This window comes from Saccostrea echinata, unplaced genomic scaffold, assembly GCF_033153115.1.
Source record: "Saccostrea echinata isolate AGI-Se365-2 ecotype Australia unplaced genomic scaffold, CSIRO_AGI_Sech_v1 ptg000012l, whole genome shotgun sequence".
In the NCBI taxonomy this organism is placed as follows: domain Eukaryota; kingdom Metazoa; phylum Mollusca; class Bivalvia; order Ostreida; family Ostreidae; genus Saccostrea; species Saccostrea echinata.
Genome location: NW_026889761.1, coordinates 24,109,023 through 24,132,659, shown reverse-complemented (window position 1 = coordinate 24,132,659; position 23,637 = coordinate 24,109,023). Strand labels below are relative to the sequence as shown.

Here is a 23,637-nt window from a genome sequence, read left to right as displayed (position 1 = left end):
TTTTGATAACACATTGAATTTTCATGTGAACTTGTATATGATAAAAAATCTCTGATTTAGGGAGCATGGGTTATTAACCCAATTCAATTCAGTTTGGCTAATTATGGCCCCACATGATATGTTGGCCCTATTGGAATTGTGTCAAAACTTTTGTGTAGTGTAAGGCATCCTACTAGCTTGGGCCTGTGTGTTAACCCTTTAGCTCAATCGGTAGAGCACTGAACTGGCAATCCAGAGGCCCCGGGTTCAATCCCCAGCAGAGGCACATAAATGTCTCTGTTACACAATCAATTACAATTACTGGCCAAAAAAATTACCGAGTGTGTAGTTCTCATTTAGGCATGCATTCCTGAAAGACTTGCTTCAATGGTCATTAATACTTTTGCCATTTGTAAAAATATCGGACTGTCTCAGGTAAATTAACAATACAAACAAGTATACATTTTCCAATTACATGTACCTTTTACTGTGCCATGCCATGCCCTGGAAGTGACAGGTGAAAGACCTGCCAGGAAGAGCCTGGGTTGGTGTCTTTGGGGGCAATGGGGAGGAATGTGGTTGTCAGGCAGGTTTGATCGCTGGTGGCCAAAGAGCTCAGTTGGCAATTTTGTATCAGATCTGATTAGGGATTTAGAAATATTTTTCTAGTGATGTTTCTAAATTTGATTGTTTTGTAATATTCTTTTTGGGGATATACTGTATAGATGATTATTTTTGCCACGTTAGTTTTGCATTTTTACACCTGCAAACAATCTTACCCTGTCTTAAATTCGCCCAGACACTGTCGCGTTAAAGAGATAATGCTGCCTTCTTTCAATTTGCCCTGTTTTAAATTTGCCCTTTTTGCAATGAGGGCAAAAGGGGCAAAAATTGCCCTGTATACAATGTAGGAATTGCAATACTGGTATATGACATGTCTTTAAGACAGTCATTTGTACAAGGTCACAAGATCTTGAAGAGTTGTAACCAATTTTATGAGGACAGGATCTGGCTGGATAAATTTCATAGAGTATTGTAGAGTTCTTGAAAATGTTATTTTTTGAAAATGATTCTATTTGTGTGTCCATCTTAACAGCAACAGGATTAATTAGTCAACTGCAATGGGAAGGCATAAAAAGCTGAAAAAAAAAAATGAAATTAGATTTTGTGCAATTGATTTGAATTTACAGTCAAGGCAAATATGAGGAACAGTCTCATTTGTTTGTAGAAAAAAGATTTATCTATTTAAAAAAAAAGTACATCTACAAGACAAATGCTGCATATCTAACAAAAAAATTATAACAAAATATATGTATGATGCCTACATCAGCAGTTGAGAATGTATTCTTCAAACTCACTCTAAAAATGGAACAGTGCTTTTGAAATGACTAAATCATAGTTAATGCTGAATTGTTTGATGACAGTTTTATAATTCACAACCTTACATACATGTACATGTACAATGAATTAATGTATATATGTACTTACGAAAGTGTGAATGCTTGCAAGGAACAAATTTTAACATTTAAAACTTAATACGAGTCCATCTTCATAAGAATTGAACACATTAAAAGTTGCTTTCTTCGACTTTCTTTGATAAATCTGTATTCTGTTTATTTAAAGGTTGGATATATAGACCATTAGACATATACTATTTCAGCTTTCTATGTGAAGCCTAATGCTTCAGCTACACACATTATGACATAAACTACTGGTAGTCCTCAATGGTATGGAGATCAGCAGAGTTTGTGATGTCTATAAATCCTTCACAGAACTCTGGTCATGTTCATGTATATTGCTACTTATTGCATTGCTTCAATCTCTTTATTCCTTATTCATCCAATTTCCTTTTGGGTTTCTTAGGGTTTCTGGAGCGACTCTTTGCCTTACACAGCGGACATATTGGCGCGTTTCTGTGAATTTGTTGGTGACATGAAAGGCAAGCCTACAAAATAATCAAGACTTGAATTAAACAAATTGGTTTACATTAATAGAAAAACAGTGTTTTAATAGTCCATCCTATTTTCTTTTTTTTTTTTTGAAAAAATGAAAGTAGGTGTATTTCAATCAGGTTGACATACATGTATCATTACCAGAAACTAAGGTGCATGATATTTAGATTTGGAAATAATCATAAAATGATTTCTTACAAAATCACTACTGATCCATTGAAAAAAAAAAGTTTTCATTTCTTTCAATGAAAACTCATTCTATTTCCCAGTGAAACAGATATTAATTCCATCTGTACTTAAGAATGAGTTACCTTCGTTTCAAGAGAATGAGTTACCTTTACTGACTTTATAAGAATGAGTTACCTCTATTAACTTAAGAATAAGTTACTTTTATTGACATAAGAATGAGTTACCTTCATTGATTTAAGAATGAGTTACCTCTATTGACTTAGGAATGAGTTACCTTCATTGGGGGTGGCTGTTGTCGGAATGTTTGCTGCCGAGGTTCTGGAGGTTTTTGGGTCCTGGGGACCTGAATCTGAGTGGGCGTGGCTGCTGGAACAGACATGGTCTGGGGGACTGGTGGCTCTGGAGGGGGCTCACTTGTCCACTCTGTGTTTTGCTTTTCAAAGAAACTGAAAATAAAATACATACATTATGAACAAGAGGCCCATGGGCCACATCGCTCACCTGAGTAACTTTGGCCATACTGTTCTTAACCAAATTTCCCCCCTTGTAATACTTATTGTGGCCCCGCCCTACCCCCAGGGGTCATGATTTTAACAATTTAAAATCTACACTATCCCAGGATGCTTCCACATAAGTTTTAGATTTTCTGGCCAAGTTGTTCTTGAGAAGATTTTTCAAGATTTTTCTGACATATTTCAATGTAAAATTGGATTCCCTATTGTGGCCCCACCTTACCCCCGGGGGTCATGATTTTTACAATTTAGCATCTACACTACCCCAGGATGCTTCCACATAAGTTTCAATTTTTCTGGCCCAGTTGTTCTTGAGAAGAAGATTTTTCAAGATTTTTCTTAAATATTTTAATGTAAAACTTGGAATCCCTATTGTGGCCCCGCCCTACTACTGGGGGTCATGATTTTTAAAATTTAGCATCTCCACTACACCAGGACGCTTCCACATAAGTTTCAGTTTTTCTGGACCAGTTGTTCTTGAGAAGAAGATTTTTCAAGATTTTTCCTATTTATTTCAATGTAAAACTTGGAATCCCTATTGTGGCCCCGCCCTACCCCCATGGGTCATGATTTTAACAATTTAGAATCTCCACTTCCCCAGGATGCTTCCACATAAGTTTCAGCTTTTCTGGCCTAGTGGTTCTTGAGAAGAAGATTTTAAAAAAAAATTTCCTTTCTATTTCAATGTAAAACTTGGATTCCCTATTGTAGCCCCACCCTATCCCTGGGGGTCATGATTTTAACAATTTAGAATCTCCACTTCCCCAGGATGCTTCCACATAAGTTTCAGCTTTTCTGGCCTAGTGGTTCTTGAGAAGAAGATTTTAAAAGATTTTTCCTTTATATTTCAATGTAAAAATTGGATTCCCTATTGTGGCCCCGCCCTACCCCCATGGGTCATGATTTTAACAATTTAGAATCTCCACTTCCCCAGGATGCTTCCACATAAGTTTCAGCTTTTCTGGCCTAGTGGTTCTTGAGAAGAAGATTTTTTAAAAAATTTTCCTTTCTATTCAATGTAAAACTTGGATTCCCTATTGTAGCCCCACCCTATCCCTGGGGGTCATGATTTTACTAATTTAGAATCTCCACTACCCCAGGATGCTTCCACATAAGTTTCAGCTTTTCTGGCCTAGTGGTTCTTGAGAAGAAGATTTTAAAAGATTTTTCCTTTATATTTCAATGTAAAACTTGGATTCCCTATTGTGGCCCCGCCCTACTCCCGGGGGTCATGATTTTTACAATTTAGAATCTCCACTACCCCAGGATGCTTCCACATAAGTTTCAGCTTTTCTGGCCTGGTGGTTCTTGAGAAGAAGTTTTTTAAAGATTTTTCCTATATATATATCAATGAAAAATTTGGATTCCCTATTGTGGCCCCACCCTACCCCCGGGGGTCATGATTTTAACAATTTAAAATCTACATTATCCCAGGATGCTTCCACATAAGTTTCAGCTTTTCTGGCCCAGTGGTTCTTGAGAAGAAGATTTTTTAATGACCCCACCCTATTTTTGTCTTTTCTTGATTATCTCCCCTTGTAAGGGGACTTGGCCCTTTATTTTAACAATTTACACTCCCCTTTACCTAAGGATACTTTGTACCAAGTTTGGTTAAAATTGGCCCAGTGGTTCTTGAGAAGAAGTTGAAAATGTGAAAAGTTTACAGACGGACGGACGGACAGACGGACGGACGACGGACAATGGGTGATCAGAAAAGCTCACTTGAGCTTTCAGCTCAAGTGAGCTAAAAATGGATTATCATACTCTTAGTTTCCTAACATATTCTTCTTTGAACTAAAAATAATTTCCATGTATTATCAATGTTAATAAAAAAGGATTATGACATCACAAATATTGTAATCTTCTAGAACTTGAAGGATACATATTTCAATCTAATTCTGTACTGTGTTAAGACTTTTTTAATGACTGATTGTTGCACTGCCTGTGTCTATGTCTTACTCAGGGGTGAGTTTTTCCTCCTCCTCCTGAAGGTCAGGGAGTTTCTCTAATCCAATGACCCCTCTTAGCTGATCCACCTCATCTTTCAAGGGACGGAACTCCTCGTATAACTTTTTTGCTGACTCCAGGGATCGGTTTCTCTCCTCCTCTGCTTGTTTGATTGTAGTTTCCATCTATTACAAACACAAAATACCAACAAAATACACTGTCAGAGATAATACTTGTATGCTTTTATTATTGCAATATAATATTTGTATGCTTTCATAATTGATATAAATTTATTTCAGCAGAAAATTTGGAGTTGTAAATTGAAAGGGATTAGAAAAATCTAAGATATTCTAGGTTTGAGATTAAGACGTGTATTTGAGATTAAGACCTGTATTAATTATTCATTTTCATATCAAACACAGTTCACAATTCACTTTTAAACGAATCCCTGGTAATTATATATACATGTATATAGTGTACTAGTATATTTTTCAATTTGATGTTGTGAGATCAGGCATGCTTACCAGATTAATATCGGCATGAATGAGTCGTAGTTCTTCAACATGTGCCATTTTTTCTTGGAGAAGTAACTCCATTTCTTGTTTGTATTCTTCTAGTCGTTTTTCTTCATTCTCTGTGTTTTCAAATTCTTGGCGAAGTTTGCCCCGAACTTTTTCCAAGTGCAATGTCTTTGATCTAAATTCATAAATGTGCATCTATCATATATATGTTATAAAACAAATATGCTCAACAAAGCTTGTATATTCTAAACTGCTAGAACAAGGTTTAACAATAATTCTTATTCTTTTATTCTCAACAATTCATCTAAACATGCTAGAAGGGTTTGCAGTACTTTGCACTTAGTGACCTTTAGTACTGTTCTTATCATAGGTAGGTAGCAAGATTTATATCTTGGATTACATATGTAGCTTGAATTATCTTTTACTTTATACCTGAAAATTAGTTCTAATAGAATTATAAATATCTAATTGGATAGACCCTTGCATCAGTTAGAAATCAAATTTCATTATTTCAAATGAAGAAAAAATCTTTTCGAGATCCACAATATTTTTGAGATATCTTGGTTGAAATACATACAAAAGGAAAAATTGTTGGAATTTCCAATTCCCTTGAAGATATCCATAGTATATGTGATGCATGTGTTATTGTTTGAGATACCAAAGTTAAATTGTAGATGCAATGTAGGAAAATAGTCAATAGTGAATCCACTCCAATACAATTTTAAAGAATATATCAAAGTTTCATAGAAAATAACCACCCATATTCAACATAACAAATGTTTTTTGAGATTGTATATGTTTTTTACCATGAAGAATTAATCCAACTAAAGAGAAATTTCAAAACATTTAAACAACCTTTTCTAGCTTCAAATCAGCCCCCCTCCCTGATCATGATAATGACATTCAGGGGCACGTTTTACAAAAGAACTTATGACCAAGACCAAATTTTAATTCTGCTGATAACTTTCTGATTTACATGAAGTTGAAAATGGTTTAAATCTTTTTGAAAGGAATGAAGAAAGATAGTTTTACTCTGACAATTTTAAATAGAATCATTCATTCTAAAAAAGTTTACAATTAACTTAAGTTTTTGGTCTTAGTCGTAAGTTCTTTTGTAAAACAGGTCCCAGGTTTCTCTGGTTCATAGTATATTGTACAGTAGATTCGTCAATATATGTAAGGAATTAATTATCATGTAATTTTGTGAGAAACACCACTCGCAAAATAAAATCAATCGCTTTTATTTTCAAAATCCATGCAAAACTGTCAAAGAGCCATTTCGTGACACATGTAATAAGTACGTGCAAAAAATAAGGAATCTCCAGTATGCATTGATTAAAGGTATCTATCCAGTTTATTTGCAACATTTATTTATTTATTTGCTCAAATTTTGGTCTTAGTCGTAAGTTCTTTTGTAAAACAGGCACCTGCTCTCTTGCTCGAACTCTGACATTATTATACACAGCTAGCAACAATTTCAAAAGTGTGTGGGGGGGGGGGGGGGGGACTTCCCCCCAAAAAAAATCTGACAAGAAAAAAACTCTAACATTATACACAGCTACTTGCTACACTCACCCAACTGTCGCACTGTAAGTTCTACAAAAAAATATTTGCTTCCTATAACCTGATTGACCCATTCAAATTACAGCTGGGTGGTTTGATTTCTGCCAAATCTGTGTTTGAACAATCAGCTGATGCAATTTTCCCCAAAAATGTTAATTGCAGCTTAACTTTAGATATGTCAAACTTTAATAGCTAGCGCAGCGAGGCGGCGCAAGCTCCATAGACAACGTGTACAAACGGAGGAAATTCTTGAATTAAATCGTTGTTTATTATTTTTATCAAGTAAGTTGTTGTTATGCTTAAGCCACCATGTTGCTATGCACTGCAGAGGATTATTAGGAGAATGGAATATTTTCACGTGGGACAATAAAAATTTCTTTGAACACTGTTGAACAATGTGCAGATTTCAACCCGAATTTCCTCCATTTGTACACGTTGTCTATGGTGCTTGCTACGCGAGCGGCGCTTTGCGCTGCCTCGCTGTGCTCACTAATAAACAATGATTTAATTCAATTTACATGCCACAATTGCCCACAAAACTATCATTTGTGTCCTTGGTACACACGACTTTGTATGTGACGTCATATTTTCTTCACTTCAACGACTCGGGTATTTCCCCATTTTGTCGGAAATATCCGAGAAGTTAGGAATTTAGATCCCGATGCATCAGGAGTCTGCAACGTTAGAGAATATATACTTCAATATTGGTTAAAAAAATATATGTACGATACAAAGTAAACGTGCCTTTAAAAGTGTATAAGCAGAATGTTAAACGACATTTGAAAAGATGTGTAGAGTTTTAGATAATGAACTGCGCTCGCCCTAACGGTTTCACCGTCGTACATATTTACATGCTAAACATTTATTATAATTTTTTCCCCTCTACAATTGACTTTGCGTGGTGGGTTTAACTTAAGTTCAACTTTAAAGTCAAATCAATCTTTTAAGGAACAATTAATTAAACGACAGATAGCTGCAAAAAAATGTAGTCATTTGTATCCACAAAGCAAAGCACTCCATGTCTAAACCTGTTTTATTTATGCTTCAACGATTAAATCATGTAGCTTAAAAATGGTACACACACATGCTAGAATATTTTTCTTAAACTGTTTACTGCCATCCTCACCTAATGTCTTTGACATGTTCAAGTCTATTAATTAATTCTGTCTCCCTTGCATTCATTGTTTGGTAAAATAATATCATCAATGTCAATACACTCCGTAAGATCTACTTTATTAGAATCTTTATGACAAACTCTCTAATGACCAAAACTTGGTAACCATATTAACTTGTACTTAAAAGAATTCTAATCGATTTTTGGGTAAGTTGTACATGATTTTTTCGTTCCCTTACTTTCCACACATTTTACATTCAGTGACAATTTTAGTTCTAGCTACTGGCCCGTAGAAGAGTATAGTATTTTGCTAAAAGTAAATTTTTCTTTAGATGCTGATTGCCTCCCTCCCCCCACTGTTGGATGTTGTAAGATCTCAAGCATGCAAATTCCAGGATTTGGACAGTAAATAAGCTTTTTTTTTTTGCTTGTCAGATAAATTTGGGAAGTTGCCCTCCCCCCCTTTTTTTTTTCTTTTTTGCTTGTCAGATTTTTTTGCCTGTTGTTGAGAATGAATTATATGGAGATAACGAACAGTATCTGAAGCTCAAAAGTCGATCATTAAGCAACGAATACAAATTTTGGAGCAGAGCAAACATGGACCTCTAAAACAGAAGAGGTGGGATCAGGTGCCATGGAGGAGTGAGCATTCCCTGCCAACCGGTCACACCCAACGTGTGCTCTTTGTCATGATTGGGAAATAACGAGAGACCGATAAGATTCAGAAAAGGGGGGGGGGGGTTGAGACTGGACTTTTTTTAATCAGAAAAAAAAACACACATTTATGAGAGATCAACAAGATAGATAATAAAAATACAAATAAATAAATGGGTGTAATTCATGGTGTAGGATGGGGGTCCAGTGAAAACTAGGAAACCAAAATGTGTTGTGGACCCCTTTTCAAGTGGTTGGACCCATCAACCCCCTCCCTCTCATAAACTTCTGAATCTGCTTAATATGTATTTTGATTGATCACCCTCCCCAGCCCCTTCTCATATACAAGGGGATTTTAAAAAGAATTCATTAATTAAACATAGGTAATGTGGCAGTCAGAGGGGTTTGATCACCAGTGGCCAGATAGCTTAGTTGGTAGCTAAAACACCTGACTGGAGACTCAGGGGGCTGGGGTTTGAATCCTGGTCTGGTCCGTAACATTTTCCTCCTCTCCCGTTATATTTGGTGCCATGACTAGGATTTAGGAAGTGCATGACTTGTGAAAGACCTGCTAGGGAAGAGCCTAGGTTGGTGTCTTCAGGGGCCAAAGACCTTTAAGTAGGGAGGAATCACTATGAACCCCCCGCTTTTCAAGGGGGGAATGCATATTCAAATGAAAACATACTTTATAACATTATGTACTAAACATAGTCAACTGACAGTGCTCACTTGTTAAGTTAACAAACCATATATCTGATCTTATTGACCATATAAAGCAGACAACCATATCAATTACAAAGTAAAACTGATAATTGTAGATTTTATAAAAGAGAATAAATTACTTGGCACTTTATCATAGCTATAAAATATATAGCTATATGAATTTAATGAAAAATATATACTAACAACAAAATAAATTATATGTTCATCCACATATACGTGTAAAATAGAGTTTCATATTTACTAAATATTAAAGTACAAAATGCTATTGAATGATAACAGTACTTAGGTTAAATCTTCTGTTTTAAATTTTGACAAACATTGTCGGGTAAGGTTGAGATAAAACTGAGGTCCTCCAGATCCATAATCTGAGTATGTGAAGTTTTTAGTGACTTTAGGGACAGCAGTTTCTATCTGTGTCCCCTCATGCCATTCATTGAAAGACGTAATGGATACCAAGGAAGGGTTAACATCTAATGCACTCTGCAGAGCAAGTCGGTAATACTGTCCGTCCTGACGAGACCGAGTATTCTTTCCATTCCACGGACGTACCCTGGTGTCTACATACCCTGGCCCTACACTGGGGACAAACAACATTTTCCTCCCTCTTGCATACTTCATGATCTCTCTCCAGTGCTTCCAGGAACTACCATAAGTAAATCCATCTGTAGCAAAGTAAGTGTAGTAGCCATCAAAGCCGGCACTAGCGATGCTCTCCTTGTGTTGCCTCTCCACAAGGAGACCCAGGAATATCCCATCATATTCTGTATTTCTAATGGATATCGATCCGCTAGAACTGAAGAGTTCTGCCCAATCTGAGGACTTGACAAGGTAAGAATCATAAATATAGTACACAGGTAAAAGCTTCTTTTTCAATCTGTCATAGTGTCTGTAAAAGGCTGGGTGTTTTCCATAAGTGTCAACAATGTATTTGATGTTATTTTTCAGGGTTTTGTGGTCTCTGCCTTTAAATGGTTCAATATGGAATGCTACCTATCAAAAAGAAAGAATTTTAAAAATTGGGCTAAACACTGACAGGAAACATGAACAGTCCACAATACTCACTATTTACTAAACTAACCCTGGTAAGAGAGTTTGTTTCGTACTTGTTAGATACATCAGGATTAAGTAATCTGAATTTAGCTGATACACTACATGTACTTGTTATCCATAACAAGTGAGACACTAGGAAATAGTTTACCTGATATTTATCAGCCATACCTACATAAAAGGATTTTTTACTTTTTTTTTTTTACTAGTTCTCCAAATGAGTCGCCTACCTTTAGCTGATACTTGTCAGCCATATCCAGGATAAGAGGTGTCAGTTTGTCTGGTTGTTTTCCTTCATTGTCGGCATCATTTGGTGGATACCAGGATACGGCCAATACTCCTACATAAAAGCAACACATTCTTGACTTTAAATTTCAAAATCCATGTCTAAGAGTTTTGCTAAGAGTTTTTCTAAGAGTTATGATTTTTTATTTCACTGTTAAGAAAAGGGCCCAGTGCCTCAAACATCTAATTTACAAAATTGGAACTCTCACGTTGATCATTATAATTAACTCTTAATTTATAATATTAACTATATACACATGTAAATGTATCTCAATTTTCATGTCTTTCATTATAGGTATTGCATGTATTTTAAGCAAACAAATTCAATACTCTTCACATTACGGCAAAGTGTAAACGAAAAATTGCTAAACTGACCTGCTCCAGACAGCTGAATCTGTTTCATGTGGTCTTCAACAACTGTTGGATCACTAGAGCTGTAGGGGCCCAGCTGGGGATAGTAGTTAGCTCCAATGTCATCGGGGGGCACATGTTTCCCTGACGGCCATTTAGCTGCCTCTGCCTTCTCCCAGTGGGGGAGATAAGGGTGGTTCCAATGATAATACTTTCCATCATGTTCAGGATTTCCATACCATGGGTAATAGAAGATGTGAATGTTGTAGTTGATATGAGGGTGAGGTTTAGAGGTAGTTTGGGGGGACATTAAATTGTTCCGGACTTCTTCCTCTTTTTGGGCATTGTCCAGTGCCATTTCAAACATTTGTTGCTTTACCTTAAGAAATGGGGGAATCTGATTTACAATAATCTGCTTCTTCTGCTCAATCTGATTTTTCTCTGGGATGGAATTTTCAGCATTTTCCTTAAAATGAATTTTAGTTTGTCTCCAAAGTGAATCCAGGTAGTATATAAAGAGGAAAGAAGTGACAATGAAGAGGACAAATACAAGCAAGGAAAATTTGAAGATCGATAACCTTTGCCCCAAAACTTTCATATCTCTCACTATGTGCCCAGCATGATTTGATAATGTTGCCTTTCCTTTAAAACCTAAAAAGAAAATAGGATGTTATTTGTTGCATGTCATGACTTCAGTTTGTACACTCTTAATAATCATTGAATTTTGCATGCTTTCAAATCTTCTATTTGCAAGTGTAAAATAATACATTCACAGTATGGCTTAATATTTCAAGGACTTGATTTGACAAATTACTATTTTAGTGTCATTTAACAGTTTAAATTTATACTAATAAATCTAAAATGTTTTAAATGAAACATGTATATGGATTAAAAATAGATAACAACTAAAACATGGTTACAAAGTCTATTTAGAGACAGAACACTAAATCCCATATAAAACGTTACTCCACTGTTAAGTTGTATGTTAGAATGGTCAATAATTATAAACTAAAACAGGTGTGTCAAGTGCAGCTATATTAAATACCTCTGATAGTCCAGGGGGCCAATCAATGTCACAGTGTGTGCAAGAGCTGAATTAATGGATGTGCCCTATCCTACACCTTAAAAGAAATAAAGAAAAAAATTACATCTGTCATGGAATATTCAAAATGTGTTCTATTGACCATGCAGTTACTTTGGCTAAACCAATCAATTTAATATTAAAATTATTATCTAAAGTGCATTAATGCTATATACAGATGTGTTGTTGTTTTCTGTCTCCTTCATCTTTCTGAAGGTAAGAAACATTCGGCATTAGGAATTTTTGGTTTTAATTGAATAAATTCATGTAATATAATAATTAAAATTCTAATTCCCTGCTAATTCCTTTTGTTTTATTACTTTTTTATGTATAAAACAAAAGGATTATTTGAAAGTTACTTTGTCAGAGTTTTTTTTCAACCAAGTAATGTAGTTAAATATACCTTAAAATGAAAATATACTCCACATGAAGTGGAACAATTTTAAAAGTACATAACGTACGTGGCATGACCTCAATTCAGGGCTGTCTCTAGTCTGAAATATCTGATGTTTTCCAGGCTTTTTTCACGATTTTGATATTTAACGTGCCTGGAAAACGTCAGAACCGGTGCCATTACGAAAACTGGGAATTCGCCGCCTCCACCCAGAGGCGGCATTCTCAGGTTGATTTTCGATACTTGCAAAGCGAATGAAATGTCAAACTCACAATTTATCAATAGTACAATGCTTTTAGTACTCACCAACATCGTTTTTATGGTTTATTTATAAAATATACAATCCGATGAAAACATTTTATCTTACTGTCGAAATTCGTTTTCATTTCGTGCATTTTAAAATCTTTCAAGTCCTGTATCGAAATGAGTGATGTTTTCTTTTCATCGATATTGGTGAGTACTAAAAGCATTATGCTATTGATAAGTTGTGAATACGGAATTTAATTCGGTTCCGAGGTATCGAAAATCAACTCTGATTGGAGACAGCGAAATTTCCAGTTTTCGTAATGGCGCCAGTTCTGACATTTTCCTGGCACGTAAAATATAAAAATAGTAAAAAAGCCAGGAAAACGTCAGATATTTCAGACTAGGCTGTCTCTAATGGGTCAGGGTCAGTGTGAGCATTAATGAGCCTTGTCTTTTATAAAAATCCTTTTTTTTTTTAACTTTATCCTTGAACCCACAGTAGAAATAACTTATCAACTACTAAAACAGTTCTTCCTTTATACTTGAATTAATTATAACATGTACAGCTAGATGACCTTCATTTTCTTTGTGAATTTTTTAAAATAATAAAATGGATGCCAAAAATGCACATTGTATTCTCAAGTTTAATTTCTCAAGTTTAATTTCTTTAACCTTCTGAAAATGTATGTATGTCTGGGGAAATTAGCATCGTTTAAGTGTGTGCATTTATATTGAAACAAAGCACATGACCTGTAGAGCAAAAGGGTTTCACTCTTCCTCGCGTTACGGTTAGCTAATTGTGCATTACGCCTGAGACAAACCAGTGTGCTCATTTCAATTTCTGTAAAATTGTGCAGACAACGTGATGTTTTCTGCTCTAAAGATAAATTTAATCAATCTTTGCATGAACAGAAAATTTTTACTACCAACCGGAAGTTAACATGCTGTGAAAGTCTCTCCCGAATCCCGAAGAACGTATCTTTTCATTGGACCATGGGAATGACAACAACCAATCATTCATCGCGTGATATTCATTCCATGAAATCATCAGCGATTTACCGCCATCTTGGAAATAGCACGCCACACTTTGGTGTGACAAAACACCTTTGCTAGTTGCTTGCAAAAATGTTTTCAGATCTTTAACCAAAGCAGAAACTATTTCCAATAATTATGGAGGCCGTAAGAGCGTTCAACAATGAGGTTTGTTTACATGTAGAGTTTTCAACTAATAATTTACTTTTCGATTATTGAGTTGCCGTTCTTCTTGAGTAGCACGCCGGTAGACGTGAACCTTGGCTCTTAAGTTAAAAACCTTGTTTACTCTTCATCCATACACCTTTTTTCTGCATATTTTATAAAAGTAAATACTCCTTTTTGTATGATAAATTGCCTTTTTACGGAGTCTTGCTCAATCTATGTAATCGATGAAAAGGGCACGATGCAGTTTTTACTTCTTAATTTCAATCAAAAGGCAAGTGGTAATTTTGGAACAATAAAATAATAAACTTTTAAAAGCTTCGATATTATTGTCATGTATATATTTCATGTCATTTAAATGTCATTTATATTTTGCAGTTGTCCTCATTGTACGAGACGAGGCCACCAATATCTCGAGCAAAGATGGCCAATGTTACCAAATGTGCAATAAAAGCCATTAAATTCTACAAGCATGTGGTGCAGAGTGTCGAAAAATTTATACTTAAGGTATTTCAATGTGCAATTTAATTTGGTATGAACACAATTATGTTTTGTAAATCAAAGTGAAAGTGCATTGTAAACAGCATGCAGTAGAAAGAGTCTTGGTTTCATTGTTATATGTTCATTTCAGTGTAAACCAGAATACAAAGTACCAGGGCTGTATGTGATTGATTCAATTGTTAGACAGTCAAGACATCAGTTTGGCCAAGAAAAAGATGTATTTGCTCCAAGGTTTACCAAAAATATTGTGGCAACTTTTCAGAATCTGTTTAAATGTCCACCAGAGGAACGGGTAATTATATCAAATGATTTTATATTATAAAAAATAATCAGCCGAAAGCTAAAATGTTAAATGATGAACTGACTTTTTTTTTATTTTTCACAAAAATTGAAGGTTTTCCCACTTCTTGGGAGAAGAAGAGCTTTGTCATGAATCTTTTTTACTCAGTTTTATTATGAAGTAATTCTTTATTTAACATAGAGTAAAGTTGTGAGAGTCCTCAATCTCTGGCAGAAGAATGGTGTGTTCATGAGTGAAGTCATCCAGCCTTTACTTGATATGGCAGCAGATCCAAACAACCAGCAGTTTGCTGTAGCTGGTAGGTGTCTTGTTTGTTATTATGCAAATTAAGATTTAAGTAAAAATTGCTACCCCTGAAAATAAAAAGTTTGTCCTGTACAAATTTCAAGCTTTAAAATTAGAAATTGCAATGTAGATTTGATGATAAATTGTGTTCATAAGTAATTTGTTTTGTAGCCCAGAGAGCAGTAGACAATGTGATGGCCACAGGAGCAAAGCCTCATCATGCAGAGGGAGGGCAGGACACATCAATGAATACCTCACTTCCTCCCGAGGAGGTGGAGGAGAATCCTGAGAATTCATTGGCAGCTCAGACAGAAATGTTAAACACTGTCACCCAGCTACTACAACAGACATCACAGGTGAAGCATTTTGTTTTGTAAATCACAGCAATTCAATTTCAAAAATGTCAATTTCTCCCTCATCCAGTCTTTTTTTTTTAAGAGGGGGGGGGGGGGGGCAAAATCACTTTATGGACTCTATTTTTCAGTAAAAATCAGACCATACATTTAGTCTTGCTATCTTTTTCAACTTTTAAATTTTATTCACAGGGTTCAACAAGCCTTTCTGCCCAGCAACAACAGTTGCAGCAGCTGCAACTCTTACAGCAGCAGTTGATACAACACACTCAGCTGATGCAGCAACCCAGTCAGGGGACTCCTGTTATAGATAGCAACCTACTGTCTCATATCCAGACCCTCACCAACCAGCTTCTCAAGTCTGGAGATAAACCCCCAGAACCAGGGTTCAACAGGGTAAAGAATATAGCAAAAAGTTAAAGTTCAGTGTACTCCCGAGTTAAATTTAGTTCATGCTTGTCAAGTTGTTATAGATGTTAACTTCCCAACTATAAAGTAAATATTGTGTTCAGCCATGCCTTGAAGGTTTCCCGTAAGAGTCACTCATTATTAGCTCTTGAAAAAAAATTGCACTGACTAAAAAAAAACCCCAAACTTGTAATTGACTCATCAATCTTTATTCTCTGTATAGAAACTTTTGGACTTTGATTATGGAGAGAGCGATGAAGAAGATGCAGGTCAACACAGGTAGGTCATAAAAATTTTTTCAACTTAAAACAGTGATTTTTTTTGTTTTTTGAACCACCACCCCCTCCTTTTGAATTGGGAAAAATTAGCGACATTTTCCTCAAATTGGGAAAAATCATTTATAGTAAATTAGAATGCTAAAAAATACATAAAATAATCAAACTAAGTAACAACAGTTTTTGTTTGATTTTAACTTTGAATTTGATTTAAATTCATATTAAAATAATCATTAAAAAAATTAACATCAATATTTTATTGAATGTGAACATGGTTTATATTAGTCACACCTTGTAGCTTCTATTTTCTTGGAATTGCTTTATATAATTTCATTTTAAAAAAACCAAACCAGCATTTAGACTCGTAATCTAGTAAACTGTCTTATATTGATAATCAAGTTTTCAGTCTTCACTGTTTGTTTTTTCCTGATTTTAGCGAAACCCTATGTTTTGTCCATTTCCTGTTATTAGCCTGACCCTCTATGTAATAATGGCGGTCAATGTCAATATGCAACATGACTTGTATCTGGGAACTATTTACCAATTCATTTAGGATATTATATGCTACTTATCTGCTTCTATAAATATCTGCATTGTTTTGCACATTCATTAAAAAAATCGGCTGCATTATAATGCATGGATATGGAGATTAAAATTAAGGAATAAAAACGTATTTACTCTGTCAGCAAATTTAGCGACTTTTGTTCTAAATTTAAATATAATTTCTGTTCGTTTGAAATTGGGAAAAATATACTACTAATTGGGAAAAAATAGCTATTTTTTGTGAGGGGAAACAGCCGAATATCGGTGGCATTTTGACCCAAAAAAAATCACTGTAAAAAAAGGAAAAGGTTTGGAGTAACTTGCAATTGTCAACTGTAGTGAGTTTTCAATTTATAGAACACATTTTTTAAAAGGCAAAACTTGTTTAAAATGAATGGTAAAAAATTGACCCTTTAGCCAGGACAGAACGCATTTTAATTTCATTTTATGCTTCCAGCCAACCTTCACACAATATGCTGAATGAGACACACATGATGCAGCAAATCCAGCAACTGTCCCAGACAATCCAGAAAAACGAGGAACTGAACAGGCAGAAAATACTTCAGCAGCAACAAGCAGAGTTTGATCAGCAAATTGGACATGTATGTTTCAATTCTCCAACAGTGATAACTCTTGATTAATGATAGAAGTTGCCACCCATGCATATCTGTATAAAGTACCATTTTAATAATAATAATGATTAGTGCAATAAATATACTGAACTTTATGAACATATTTGTTCTGTAATGAATTGTAATAAAAAGTTCTAGTTTGCTTTTCCATCTAAATATTATTGAACTCAACATTATCTCATTGCAGATGGGAGGTATGCCTCCTCAAATGCACATGCAACATGATCCTCTACATCATCAAATGGGACATCAGATGCCCCAAGGGTATGGTCATATTGTGCCTGCTGAACAACCTCAGCAAATCTTTCCCCCACAGGACATTGATGAAAGGCCCCATCTCCCTCCTGGTCCCCCACCAGAAGAGGAGGAGGATCAGAGGGATCGCAGGGACAGAGACAGGGAGGACAGGAGACACAGGAGGTCAAGACATGAAAGATCTAGGTCAAGGTCAATATAATACTATATTGGTAATTAATCCAGAAAAACATGTTTGAACTAATATTTATGGTAATTCAGTAAACTTTGATCAATTAAATTCAATTTTACTGTAGGACGCCAAAGAAAAGAAGAAGATCCAGGTCAAGGTCAAGAGATCGCAGAAGGAGGTCAAGGTCAAGAGAAAGACATAGGAGATCCAGGTATATACTTATCCAAATATTTTACAAGCATGTTTTTTTTTTAAATTGAAAAGAATTCATGATATTGATATAAAATGTGGATGATAAAGATGTTCTTTTCTAAATAGATCCAGAGATAGAGAAAGAGACAGGCAACGAGAAAAAGAAAGGGAGAGAAGAAAGAAAGGCCTACCACAAATGAAGGATCAGTGTTTGTCGAGTATGTCTGATTCTTCAGTCATCTTTATTACATATAATTAATAATGATTGGAATAATAGTTCATGAAATAATCACACCATCAATTGATTTTGCAGTTTGCTCAACAACTTTATTTATTGGAAAGATATCCAAGACAACATCAGAGGATGAACTACGGACAGAACTTGAAAAATTTGGGAGTGTGGATTCTATAAATGTAAGTTTCTGATAAGATATTTTATAGGGATGGCAGTTTGTAACCGGTTAATTGGCCAAAACAGTGGTAAATAGTTGGAAAATCTGTAATTGGCTTGTTGAAAAAATTAAATATATGTAAAAGCAAAGCATTAAAATTCAATTTGGGGGGGGGGGGACAACTCTGAATGTTGAAAACTTTGCACTTTCACATATCTAAATTTAGAGGCATTTAGGCTCTTGGATCATGTAATTGATCAGTTCATGAGTTTTTAAATTCCATGTCATTACTCATTACCCGGCATTTTGTAAATGGTTTTAATTAAATCATCATTTGTTAGTGTATACAAATAAAATTATTATGTGTACACCACCCTGTCCATCCTTTGCAGTTGCATATCAAATCATATTAATATTAAACAAACATTGTATGATGTTCAGATTTAGTTCCGATCATGTTGACAATGTAGAATAAACTTGAGTGACATAAACTATTTGTCATTGGTTTGAAAATTATTAATGTCTCCGATTTCTTAGACATGCTTTATAGTTTAGTATTTTTTTTCTTGTCTATTGAAATTGAAATAAAATATTTCAATTTTTCTGATTAATCATGAACGGAATATATAGCATCTTTTTTGTCTTCTTGTGTATATGAATAGAGCTCACTTGAAAAAAAGTCTAATAGAGCATTGTGATATGATTAAATGGTTCAGTGGTCTAAACATCTTATGATTATCTGATTGACAATTCTGTTTTTTGAATCCATCCCTAGACATTAAATATTTAAGAAAAGTATCCAATTAGATATTTATGACAAGAATTATACAGAGAGATTATTACAGAAAAAGACTAGCACCAGCAAAACTGTGGACATGATAAATGTTTACTCTGGAAGCTTTTCTGAAATGACATGTAAAAGTATAGTACATGTATGTGCATCTAATTTAATATCAATTCTTTTTCATCTAGATGATTCCACCAAGAGGGTGTGCATTTGTTTGTATGACTCGCCGCAAGGAAGCATCAAAAGCGGTGGATAGAATGAAAGGACTGCTATTGAATGGGAGTGAATTAAGGGTAGGTTGTTTTAGACTGAGTCTGAGATACAGTATTGATTGATGATTTATTTTTTTGTGATTTTTTGTGATTAATGTTTGTATCTTTGCTAGGTTGCCTGGGCACCGGGGATAGGGGTGAAGGAATCAATGTTCAAGGATAAATGGGATGTGGAGGTGGGGGCTACCTACATTCCCTGGAGTGACCTTCCGGAGGATCTGTCTGGTCTGATTGAGGGAGGAATCATTGATGAGGATTCTCTGCCAGAGAATCTGAAGGGTATGTTATGTAATTATGGATACTTTGCAATTTGGCCGTACTATCTTATTTTTTTTGTTTTTGTTTACAAGGTTATTCAATTTATTTGACTGATGATAATGTGATTACAGGAATGACCTTAGGAAGGGAGAAGCCTGATGCAGTGGAGGAGCCCCCACAGCAGCAACAACCACTGATGAACAGCCAGATGCCCCCCACCCAGGCCCCACCCCTACAGCCTGTCAACATGCCCCCAGGAGGACCACCACCAGGAACCATGCCACCCCCTATGCCTTCTGCAGGTAAGGATAAAAAGATAATTCTACACTTAATGATATTTCCTGTTTGATGAAAGGGAAAATATATTAAATAAATAAGAAAAGGAATTAATTTTGGAGAAAATGGAAAAGGGACATCAATGGAATTTCATATTCATACAAGAAATAAGTTGTTTTGGTGTTCATAATAAAAACTTAACAGTTTGTGTTATTTTGTTTAAAAAAAGAAAACCATTGATTATTTTTTTTTTAGATAAATATGCAAATTCTGGGAATTGCTTAGCTTTGTTCTTTTATTGTATGCAGCTTATAAAGACACTGAACCTAAAATTTCCTCTGATCTTACAGGAGTTATGCCACAGGGAATGCTGCCGAGGATGAATATGATGCCACAAATGGTTATGCAGGGAGGTATGCCACCACCCCAGATCTCTGGAATGCCCCCTGCTGTCCCATCAGCCCCTATGTCAGTGAGCACAGGAATTCCCCCACTCCCAGGTCAAGCTGGAATGATTCCTCTTCCTGCTGGAATGCCGCCTGGAGGAATGCCCCAAGTTGTTAGTATAACACTGAACAAATATAGAGTTATTGTATAAGAATTACCAATACCAATTGAGTTTTAATTGCAAACTGCATAAGCTTCCAGACAAGTGTAATAAAATAATGAACAACAGTTGAAAATATTTTATGATTGAAAATGCATAGACATTGTACATGTATTTTTCCTCTCTTTTTGAAATATTGAACATCTTTATGTACAACATTGTAGGTGCGACAGCCTGCATCAGTAGTTACCACTGGTATACCATTTACACAGAATATGCCTACCATGGGAACCCAGCCAATGCTTGCTGTACAACGTCCAGGATTACCTCCAGCAGCTACATTTCAAAGGTTTCCTTTGCCGCCTCAGGGATTTCTAAGACCTCCTCAGCCAAACTTTGATCCAATGAAGCCTGCAATGCCAGGGTCAAACCGACCCCCATTTGATGCAGGTCAGGAACCCAAAGATAAACCCCCCATGCTAGGACAAGATTGGCAGCAGAAGTCTGACTTTAATGCAGGTGAAAGTATGGATTTAGAAGAGCCCGAAACGAAACCTGGAAAGAAATCAAGATTTAGCGATGCTACTCCCCCTGATCCTTTTAGCAGTCAGGGTGGTCCCCCAGTGGGACCAGGAATTGGAATGATTGGGCAGATGAGACCACCAATGGGGGGAGGAATGGGTCCCCCTGGTGGAATGAGGGGACCCCGACCACTTATGGACGCAGGAGGGCCAAACATGGGGCCTCGAGGCCCTCCAGAAGGACAGAATAGATTTAATTCCCCCAACATGATGGGAGGGCCACAGAGGGGTGGATTTGGAGGTCCAGGTGGTCCACCAGGGTTCAGAGGAAATAGACCATTCCAAAGATTTCCTGGACAGTTCATGAGGCCTGGATTTAGGGGACCTCCAGGGGATATGATGAGGCCCCCATTTGAAGGTCCAGGAGGTGAAGAAGGAAATGAAATGGACAAACCTATTGATGACCAAGATAGTGATCATAAACGCAGGAATTCTGGAGATCGTTGGAGAGATGACAGGGATGATGATCGAGATGGCGGTGACTATAGAGACTACAGAAGGGACGACTGGAGGGGAGGAAGAGGTCGAGGCAGGGGACGAGATTTTGGTGGCCGAGGAGGACGTCGAGATTTTGATCGTCGAGACAGAAATCGTGATGATAGAGGTGGCAGAGATAGAGACTATGATAGAGACCGAGATAGGAGGAATAGAGATAGAGGTGACAGTTACAGAGATAGAGATGATGGTTATAGAAGTAGAGATGATGGATTCAGGGATCGAGGCCGAGACCGTGACAGAGAGGATCGAGGAGAATGGCACCAAAGGACTGAGGAGGAGAGATCAAACAGTAGAAAGGAAGCCCTGGGGTGGGGAAGTGCTCTGGAGGAGATGATGAAGAATGTGGTTATCCCTCCACCTGGAGGCAAGAGTGAAAATACTGACAAAGGTCCGGCAGAGGAGATAGGTCTACCTCCTGCTGCTGTTCCTCCTCCCCCCAAGGAAACAGATAGTGCAGGGCAAAGCAGTGAACCAGAACCTGTAGCACCTGTTGAACCTGTAGCATCTGTTGAACCTGTAGCAGCTGTTGAACCTGTAGCACCTGTGGAACCTGCCTCTAAAAGTGTGAAAATAAACGGACCAGAAGTGACAAGTAAAAGTGTTCCAAATGGTGAGGAATTGACCTCAGCCCCTGAATCAGACTCAGTGACAGAAAAAAAGGAAAAGGTGGCGGGGGATCTGGAGGAGGGGGAGATTGAGTGATGTCAGTGTTAATTAGGTGTCTCTGAGTTTTGTTTGGTTCATTATGCAGCAAGTGCGAGACATGTTACATCTGATCTCCTTTGTGATTGTGTGAATTCTGGATACTAGTGTTCAATTGCAGTTCATTAATACATATAATTATTCTGTGAAGTCTGTTTAATTAATAGTAAGATGTTTTGTGTTTAAAATATATTTTGATCTATAGCTGACTTAAAAAGAAAACTTAAAATATGCAGATTGATAATTATGAAGATTCTATTTTGAATGTACAGTCAAGTATTTAAGAATTTTGTCCACATTTTTTGAAAAGTTTTCCCTGATCATACATGTATTTTGAATATATGTATATATTCTTAAGTTCCTAATGTATTAATTTAAGATGTCATTAATTTCTGAGAAGAGTACCAAACTATACAATGTTTGTATTGAATTATTCCACAATCTATTGTTGAGTTTTTCCACATGTAAATATCCTCATTTTTATCTTGTTCACAAAATTTTTATATGATGTGGAGAATTTTTTTTTTACCATGTTGAATGTTTTTATGAAAGTGGGAGAGGAAGGTTTAGCATGTAATGTAAGGAAGTGTCTGAATGATGTGTGCTAAACATAGTGGTTATTTACAAACCACAAAAAATAAAAAGACAAATTCTAACCATGGCTTTGTAGAATTTTGTTAAGTTTGCTTTTTCCCAATTACCAATTGCAGTATCTTCAAAACTGTAGTTCTAGAATATTCAGACAAATGATGGAATATATTAATGCACAAAGTAAGGAGAGAAAAGAAAATAAGAAAAGCTTTCAATCTCTGAGAGCGTGACTGGACTGCTATATTAACTGAATTGGATCCAGGTTTATTAATATTCTATAAATTATGGATTTAAAGTGTCTGTACATGTCTATTACATCAGAATAATCATGATCAGGTAACGTAATTCTGAAGAAGAGGAGCATGGACAAATCTACCGGAAACATGGACCGGAAGTGGCTGGTTACGGATGGTAACGGTTTGTACCGTGAACTTTTTGACTATTATATTTTATAGTATTCTGTTGTGTATTTTATGTAGATAACATGTGATAAGAATATAAGGATTGTGTTTTTTGGATGTATTTGGCTTTTCATTGTCAACTGGAAAGTTAAATTCAAAATCATTTCGCACGAAATTAAAGAAAAGAAACTTCTTGCTATTCTCTTTATCAATGTTGTGGAAAGTGCAAGTTGAATCTAGTCTAATCGTTATGGTGAAAAGACAAGCTAGTACTTATTTTTTTTGCCTAATTATCACGTCTAGAAGTTAGTATTGATGATTTTTTTTTCCTCTCTGTAAATTCGACTTTGCACACGATTAAAAGCGGCCATGTAGCTGAAACCGGGCCGTCATCAGGTTCCTGAAAATGGGGGCACTCTCTCCCCTAAGCTAGAATTTTTTTTTTAAAGTTACCATTTTGGTAGGTTCTGAAGCATTCCTGGTCGCTTTATTTCGAATATAAAGTAAACAAAACCTGGCAGCATTACTTAAAACTATGGAAGATTTAACTTATTTTGTTTCCAAAAATATTTTTGAGATTTAAAAAAGGAGGGGGGGGGGATTAAGATCGCAGTCAACGCGCCCCTCCTATATACTGATGCCTTTTGAAAGTTTGTTCAT

At 36.0% G+C, this 23,637-nt stretch overlaps 3 protein-coding genes, 1 long non-coding RNA gene and 1 other non-coding gene across 7 annotated transcripts in view; 3 read left to right on the top strand and 2 right to left on the bottom strand.

Annotated features, from left to right (window-relative positions):
* The window catches only part of LOC133186153 (uncharacterized), a 235,607-nt gene that overhangs the window by 135,194 nt on the left and 76,776 nt on the right, over nt 1-23,637 (top strand). The window lies entirely within an intron of this gene.
* On the top strand, nt 182-265 carry Trnaa-ggc (transfer RNA alanine (anticodon GGC)). The gene has a single exon. It is a non-coding gene; the product is annotated as a tRNA-Ala (tRNA).
* LOC133185581 (zinc finger C4H2 domain-containing protein-like) lies at nt 1,138-7,901 on the bottom strand. Its single transcript, XM_061320883.1, has 5 exons — nt 7,790-7,901; nt 5,104-5,275; nt 4,592-4,764; nt 2,395-2,566; nt 1,138-1,924 (listed from the first exon to the last, which is right to left on the bottom strand). The coding sequence occupies exons 1-5, from the start codon at nt 7,864-7,866 to the stop codon at nt 1,811-1,813; spliced, it is 708 nt and encodes a 235-aa protein (XP_061176867.1). The 5' UTR covers nt 7,867-7,901; the 3' UTR covers nt 1,138-1,810.
* Nucleotides 9,270-11,968, bottom strand: LOC133186148 (glycoprotein endo-alpha-1,2-mannosidase-like). The gene is made up of 4 exons (XM_061321420.1): nt 11,883-11,968; nt 10,862-11,488; nt 10,432-10,541; nt 9,270-10,144 (listed from the first exon to the last, which is right to left on the bottom strand). The coding sequence occupies exons 2-4, from the start codon at nt 11,433-11,435 to the stop codon at nt 9,437-9,439; spliced, it is 1,392 nt and encodes a 463-aa protein (XP_061177404.1). The 5' UTR covers nt 11,436-11,488; nt 11,883-11,968; the 3' UTR covers nt 9,270-9,436.
* On the top strand, nt 13,582-23,171 carry LOC133185577 (SR-related and CTD-associated factor 4-like). 3 transcript variants are annotated; one of them, XM_061320879.1, is made up of 17 exons: nt 13,582-13,758; nt 14,134-14,262; nt 14,387-14,548; nt 14,738-14,855; nt 15,014-15,198; nt 15,388-15,591; nt 15,827-15,882; nt 16,879-17,023; nt 17,241-17,494; nt 17,605-17,691; nt 17,799-17,890; nt 17,986-18,086; nt 19,037-19,144; nt 19,237-19,402; nt 19,513-19,683; nt 20,008-20,216; nt 20,429-23,171. In XM_061320879.1, the coding sequence occupies exons 1-17, from the start codon at nt 13,729-13,731 to the stop codon at nt 21,983-21,985; spliced, it is 3,774 nt and encodes a 1,257-aa protein (XP_061176863.1). In that variant the 5' UTR covers nt 13,582-13,728; the 3' UTR covers nt 21,986-23,171. The 3 variants fall into 3 exon arrangements, with proteins under 3 accessions (XP_061176863.1, XP_061176862.1, XP_061176861.1); XM_061320878.1 differs by having other exon boundaries at nt 17,241-17,500; nt 20,011-20,216; XM_061320877.1 differs by having other exon boundaries at nt 17,241-17,500.

What these genes read in the sequence shown, in the direction of transcription:
- LOC133185577 (XM_061320877.1), top strand. Translation starts at nt 13,729, where the DNA reads ATGGAGGCCGTAAGAGCGTTCAACAATGAG. An exon ending in GGAGTGTGGATTCTATAAAT is followed by an intron (nt 18,087 to 19,036) that starts GTAAGTTTCTGA and finishes TTTTTCATCTAG; the next exon opens with ATGATTCCACCAAGAGGGTG. An exon ending in ACCCCCTATGCCTTCTGCAG is followed by an intron (nt 19,684 to 20,007) that starts GTAAGGATAAAA and finishes CTGATCTTACAG; the next exon opens with GAGTTATGCCACAGGGAATG.
- LOC133186148 (XM_061321420.1), bottom strand. Translation starts at nt 11,435, where the DNA reads ATGAAAGTTTTGGGGCAAAGGTTATCGATCTTCAAATTTTCCTTGCTT. An exon ending in GATTCAGCTGTCTGGAGCAG is followed by an intron (nt 10,542 to 10,861) that starts GTCAGTTTAGCA and finishes GCTTTTATGTAG; the next exon opens with GAGTATTGGCCGTATCCTGG. An exon ending in CTGACAAGTATCAGCTAAAG is followed by an intron (nt 10,145 to 10,431) that starts GTAGGCGACTCA and finishes TCTTTTTGATAG; the next exon opens with GTAGCATTCCATATTGAACC.
- LOC133185581 (XM_061320883.1), bottom strand. Translation starts at nt 7,866, where the DNA reads ATGATATTATTTTACCAAACAATGAATGCAAGGGAGACAGAATTAATT. An exon ending in GAACATGTCAAAGACATTAG is followed by an intron (nt 5,276 to 7,789) that starts GTGAGGATGGCA and finishes TTATGAATTTAG; the next exon opens with ATCAAAGACATTGCACTTGG. An exon ending in GAGGAAAAACTCACCCCTGA is followed by an intron (nt 2,567 to 4,591) that starts GTAAGACATAGA and finishes TTTTATTTTCAG; the next exon opens with TTTCTTTGAAAAGCAAAACA.